The sequence below is a fragment of the Cryptomeria japonica genome, unplaced genomic scaffold, assembly GCF_030272615.1.
Source record: "Cryptomeria japonica unplaced genomic scaffold, Sugi_1.0 HiC_scaffold_1137, whole genome shotgun sequence".
NCBI lineage: Eukaryota > Viridiplantae > Streptophyta > Pinopsida > Cupressales > Cupressaceae > Cryptomeria > Cryptomeria japonica.
The window spans coordinates 1-6,491 of record NW_026729751.1 but is presented as its reverse complement, the minus strand read 5'-3'; the positions used below and the strand labels follow the sequence as shown (position 1 = coordinate 6,491).

The 6,491-nt window shown below is 35.3% G+C and overlaps 1 protein-coding gene across 1 annotated transcript; it reads right to left on the bottom strand.

Moving 5' to 3' along the window:
• Positions 1–926: 926 nt before the first annotated feature.
• Positions 927–4,093, bottom strand: LOC131058928 (sesquiterpene synthase Cad). The gene is made up of 10 exons (XM_059216225.1): positions 3,840–4,093; positions 3,480–3,682; positions 3,272–3,384; positions 2,940–3,157; positions 2,723–2,841; positions 2,371–2,469; positions 2,037–2,252; positions 1,776–1,914; positions 1,414–1,653; positions 927–1,300 (listed from the first exon to the last, which is right to left on the bottom strand). Exons 1-10 carry the CDS (start codon positions 4,002–4,004, stop codon positions 977–979), a joined length of 1,836 nt encoding a protein of 611 aa, XP_059072208.1. The 5' UTR covers positions 4,005–4,093; the 3' UTR covers positions 927–976.
• Between the last annotated feature and the right edge of the window lie 2,398 nt (positions 4,094–6,491).

Sequence of the window (6,491 nt, the reverse complement as noted above, 5' to 3'; positions counted from 1 at the left end):
TACAAATAATTAAATATTATTAAATAATAAATAATAGTATCTAATAACCTAAAGAAACTTTTTAAAACAAACCAAAACCATGACTTAATAATAAGATTTCTCTTAATAATTCAAAGTGATATTTTTAACATTAGGATTGAGAAGTTGACCATGTCTACAAGAGGCTTGTGTTAATCTTCAAAGCACTTGAAACATTATTCTTTAAACGATGGTCATGCACAGGCAGCCACACTCTTCTTTTATTTATGTTTGAGACGTCTTGTGTATTGCACTTAATTGAGTTCCATTCCCCAGACTCTCTCGCATTAACTACATCGACTCATTATATGTATCTAGTCAAGTCTTGTAGTGTTGTTAGAATCTTGTAGGTCATCTTTGTTACGTTTAGAACATTTTATACTTTCTTAAGTAGATATTTTTTATAAAATAAATTGTAAAATTTGTTAAAAGCCTTTGTTTTATTTTACGAGGTATTTTAGTTAGATGGTTTAGTAAAACATTTGAATAAATTTTGTTGGCATGTTTACAGTTAAAGAAGTAGGTTGTCTTTATATTTCAAAAAGTATTTTTCTATAAATACACTTCTTTTGACATAAGTGGAATTGTAATTGATCGATACAATAACATACTTCATTCAATAACACATGAATTTCTTTGAAAATTGTCAAAATATTCTTGATATAATTTAAGAACCGTTACAAAAAATTTCATCAATTTACAAAATAACAGATTCTAGTCATTTGAAATAAGGTGGGTAACTGCACATTATCATGTCTGCAATTTTGTATTTTGTACGTTTATAGATGCAAAAATAAGCATCTATATATATGCTACATCAAAAAATATGCTAAAATAATTTCTTGTTATATAATTGAGGATCCTCTAGGGTTACTGTGGGCCCTAAGAACATTTCTATTTATCTTTTTACTTGGGATCTCGAAAAGAACAATGCATAGAGTCAACCTTATTTTGATTTTTACATATTTCTTTTATCAGAGATCAAAGGTATAGGATTGATCAAGAGTTTCATTATGTCATCCTTTGTACCCTTGAATGATGTTGAAAACCCATCAATGTCCCTCCATAAGAAAGCCACCCATCTATACATACAATCAAAATACACCTTTTTGCAGCATGTTGGTATATCTTTCTCATAAAATAAAAAATCTTTGGTTAACTCTTCCATGTGTAACTCGGTGAGAATGCTTGCATGCTCCAAAGCTTGCTCCATCGTGGTCCCAGGGTTATCTCTTATGTAACAATCTAGCCAAGAAGCATTCTCTCCATTTTCAAGTTGTTCCTTCAAAATGAAATATGCTCATTTAGAACAAGGATATATAAGTGATTTTTATTTTTAAAATCTACGATTCATGGATGATAAGATAGGTCTAGCTAAGTTTGGTCGATAAATACCTGAAAATCTTTGCAATCGTCGATTAATCTACAACCCAACATTACATCAAGCTCAATTTTTTTGATTCTTTCTAGAATATCATCAGGAAGAGACGTGTTAATTAACAGCATTGGAAACAGTGTGACCACAGGTACAGTTGAAGAGTCCAGGGCATTCTTTAAATATTCATCCAGAGTAGGGCGATAATCAGTAGCAATCCATTCTGCATCTTTGAATTCTGCCAAAATAAGATTTGTCCACTGCAATAGAATATATATGAAATACATTGTAAGATTTATGAGTATTTTACACAAAAACAATATATTTATTTATATTTTTCAACATCAAATGTTCGATACATAAATTTGATCTCGCGACTTACATATTCTTGCATCCACTTGCGTGCACGTGGACCATGTATTTTCTCTGCTTCATCAGCTAATTCCATGTATGTTTCATGAGTAAATTGCAAACAGATTTGCATAAATTTGGGAAAGCGATCCATCATAGACATATCCCAACTGAGTAAGGATGAAATGCAAGCAAATTAGTTATTTTGTTAAAGAAAAATGATAATCAAATAATATTTATATGATTCTCAATATATGAGGCTCCACAAATGAATAGAAAACACTATACTTACTTGATCACGGCTTCCTTAAAATGTATAAGCTCATCATAGGTTCCATAAGTGTCAAAAATGTCATCAATGACTGTAATTATGGTACCGAGCTTAGCATATCCAACTCGAGTTAGAGAGAATTCATGTTCATACAATCCACAGGCATATGCAAGATAATACTCCACATGTCGGTGTCGAAAGAAATTAAGCTTGTTTACACTTGCTTCAGTCCACCATCTACACATTATATCACCACATACATGTTATTCCAATACAATTAATACTGCAAGTACTCTAAATGACATAGTAAACTATTTTATTTAGTTAACACAATTTTCATTTGAAGATATATTACTTGGATATAATTTTGAGCTCAATCTGATGTTGAGCTTGTATTATGTTGAAATCTAATATTGCCGCTTCCAAAATAGTTTGACAAATCTCATTTGGAATCCTGAAAGAAAACATCATGTTCAAATAAAATAAGTTAGCTCAGATTTTCATCCTCTCTTGTCTATAACTATTAAGATCACACTCAAAATATGACTTCATGAACAATAAAATATGTTAGTAAAAGTAGAATATTTTATATTTGAGTTCTATCTAATCCAAGAAGATTTGACATATGCAAAACAAAACAGATGAATCTTCACATTTCAGGTACCTTAAAAAAATGTGTTTAGAAGAGAAAAGATTGATGTACTCACTTATAAACGCCCTCCATTGACATCCAAGAATCAACATCTTGTCTAAATATTTGTATGGAGCTCCATGCTTCCCATCGTGGATTTCTGGATCTCCAAGAAAATTTCAGAAAGTAATCAACCTGCAGATTTTAATGAAATGGACTACTTGTTAAATCTATACTGTGGAATAAAATAATTTTATAACAACTTAATGATGAAAATTGAATGCTGTACTTGCCTCTGTCAAAAGCTGGCTTTTCTCGTGGCTCTGTCCAAGAGTTTGTTGAAGGTATCGAGAGGCAAATGATTTAGCTTCTCTCAGAATTGTTTCTCCTGGAAAACAAATCTCTGCAGCTTGATATAAACTCAACACACTTCTTAATTCATTGTCGCCTTCTTCAACCGGTCGCGTCAAAACGAACTGTCCATTTTCATCTTGAAAATTTCTAAATACCTCTGCTTGGATCAAAACAAAATATTGTAAAATGTCAAATTATTTCAGAATACTTGTGATCTGATTAAATCGATAGCTATTGTTAGAATTGAAATAGCAAAGTTTAAAATAGAAACCTGGAGATACATGATATCCATTGAGGCGAAGAATTCGAAATCCCAAAGCGGTAGAGCGGAGATCTGCAGTGGAATTTTGAGTCCCCCATGAAATACCATTTACATTCCAATACCTGTTTAAAGAGATATAATCAGTACTAATCAAATGAAATCGGCAAGTAAGAGAAATGAATCAGAATGAATGGAAAAATGGAAGGCACGGCAGTACTTGTAAGTATAGTCAAGGAGCACTTTGATTTCCTTTTCAAAATATCGATGAATTCCTAATCGTTGCACAGCGTCAACTATGAAGAATCTCTGAAGCAGGTCAGAAGAGGAGGGACATATTTCTCCGTCTCCAAGCAGAGGATTGAATGCGTTTTCCTTGATCTGCTCAATCAAGCTCTCCACCCTCTCACGGTATGAAGCTTCCTGTTGATCAACAATTAAACAGGTTAAGTCAAAACAGAACAATGAAGATTGAGGTTGCAGATAAATCAAAACAGAACCGAATCTGAATGGATTGCAGATAAATCAAAATGAATGAATGAATGAGCAATTAAACAATTAAACAGCGACACCCACGTACCCCATATGGCGATGAAAGGGATTGGAGGAAATCGTCGTGCCAAACATTGGCATGATATTTGCCCATCCTTCGATCCACCGATTGCCCATCATTCTCTGAAATTTGACAACTTCGATCCACCAATTTCTCATTCTCTGAAATTTGACAAGTTGCTACTGCAGCCATTCTTTGTTTGTGAATAATAGAGAGTACAAGGGCAGAAAAAGAAGGAATGGGAAGAATGTGAGTGCAGAAAAGAAGGAATGGGAAGAATGTGATTGCAGTAAAGAAGGAATGGGAAGAGGTATTTATTGTAATGTAATGTTCAACGCTCGTGGTGATGGAAATTTGAAGGAAGGAAGTCAAAATTGGGCGTCTCAGAAAAATTGGGTCGCGTCAATGTTCAACGCTCGTGGTCATGTCATTTCGCAGCCAAATTTCAATGAAGTAATTTCACTCGTGGTCATGTGCGCAAAAACGAGACAGTATTAAATCGGGATATAGTTGGTAGAGAGTGCATGTATACATCTTGCTTTGTTTTTTTGCATGCTTTGCATTTACATTTTCGCACTGATTTTTTCATGCCTGATTTAAGTTTTTTTTATGCTAATCAATCATTAATTCTGAATTTTAATAAAGTTTTAATAAGCGGGCCTTTAATAAACAAATTTTAGAAAAAAAAAATCATTTTTTTTTGGTCGACAAAGGCAAAGCCATAGAACTTAAATTCACAAAAAGATAGGGGAGAGCATATCTCTCAAATTTGAATGGAGGCAACTGCAACGGTTATGCTCTTGGCACACGACCCCGACCCCTTCTACGACCACGACCGCTTGGACGACCCCTGCTACGGCCCGGACCACTGCTCCCACCACTTTCAGAACACTCTGCGTGACAACCTAAGATTCTCCACTCGGGAGAGGAGGGTCGATATGTTCTTCTTCCTGAAGGAAGCCATCAAGAATTGCATACTCTTCAAGTCCTCCTTATTATGGTCTCCAGGCTGATTAGGGAGGATTCTCCACTTCAAATAGTCTACTACCGTTGAAACATTTTGCCTGTACTTTCTCCTGGCAGGGCCTTTTACGTCCAGAAGGAGATGATAGAAGGTGACATTTTCTGCTTCTCCATGGGTAGCCTCAATATCTGTAAGCCTCGAGACACTCGATGACATTTTCTCCTTCTTCATGGGTAGCCTCAATATCTGCAAGCCGCGGAACAGTCGAACCAGGTAGGGCATAATATAAGACCTTGTCAAGTCCACCTAATAGTTCAGGCTCAAAGAGCTCGGAGGCCAAGGCAGAGGTGATACCTTCAGAGAACCCTGCATCAAGAACAGTACCCATGAACCGAGAGAAATCTACGTGTTATCCTTGTAGAATTCCTTTCTATCCTGGTGACCTTGACCCAATATCATTTTTGTTGCGATGAGAACGAGAGGGTTAACCGTGCGGAGCAAGCGCTTGAGTCCGAAGGTCTGTTATTTCCTTGAAGCAACATTGATGAACATGACTAGAAAGAGAGATTTGCGTTTCAACCCCAAGGCAAAGAATGGGGTGTGAAGATAGATTGATAACAATCCTGGAAGGAGGCTCCGCCATTGCCAATTCTGAAGCAAAGAAACCTTGCAGAAAAAACAAGAAAGTCGAGCAACCTGCAAGGAATGGGTTACGAAAAAAGACGAATCGAATTGTTGAAGAGTGTGAAATTCCTTCAATTAAGATGGAAATTATTCCACTCGAGAGAAGTTTGCCGCCTTCATTATTGGATTGTATTATAGGGCCTAGCCAACCTGCGAGCATATGCAAACTTCTTCTCTTTGCCCTTAGATACGCCTCGACAACCTCAAATTGGAGATGCCATCATGACATAAAAATTGATTAACACATCAAATCATTTAAAGTTGTTCGCTTTAAGCTCATTCTCATCCAACTTTTCTTTCTAACCTCATAGTCATCCCGAGCAAAACTACCTAGTAATCCTCCATAGATAAGGCGAGTGGCAACTGTTGTTAATGAATTCGAAGATGAAGAGATTTTTCTATATTTAGAGGGGGGGATTCCATACAAGGTTTTCAAATCAAAATTTTTAAAGCTATCTACCAATCATAATTTTGAGCATCTAGAGTATCCTAGAGGTACTTGTGTAGTGGTTTCTTTGAATCTAAGCTTAATCCTGTTGTAGAGTAAGGATTCATCACCACTTCTTCATCAATAGTTGCAACATGTGCCTTTTGAGTTTGAAATAATTGGCTAGGAAGTTTTTCCAATGGATTTTCTCCTTTTGCTATTGGTTTTAATTTGGTACATCATTAGTCTTTGTTCCAAGACTCAAATCACCTTTTATCAATCTAGTTACGCTTAAGGGCGGCACTAATTAAGTTGTGATATTCTACCTAGAATATTTCTTCTACATAATTTTTTTCTTGTTGATGTTGTCGACTATGGATAAGCTTGTTGAGGTGTACTTTCTTGCATAGAGTTTCATAACCCATATTCTAGTGAGCAACTGTTATTCTTGCTAGCCCATCCTCTTGCTGATATATTTGTCAATCATGTTGTGATTTTAGCAAATCCTTTTGACTATTGCATTGCACATTCTATATTTTAGTTAATCCCTTAACTTGTTGATATTAACAATCTATTCTAAGATCTTGGCTATTCCTACAAGAAA

Bases quoted from the DNA above. Each gene is read 5' to 3' on its own strand.
- LOC131058928 (XM_059216225.1), bottom strand. From the start codon at position 4,004: ATGGCTGCAGTAGCAACTTGTCAAATTTCAGAGAATGAGAAATTGGTG. The intron at 2,470-2,722 runs GTGAGTACATCA...GTTTTCTTTCAG, and splicing joins TCAATGGAGGGCGTTTATAA to GATTCCAAATGAGATTTGTC. The intron at 1,915-2,036 runs GTAAGTATAGTG...ATCCTTACTCAG, and splicing joins TTTAAGGAAGCCGTGATCAA to TTGGGATATGTCTATGATGG.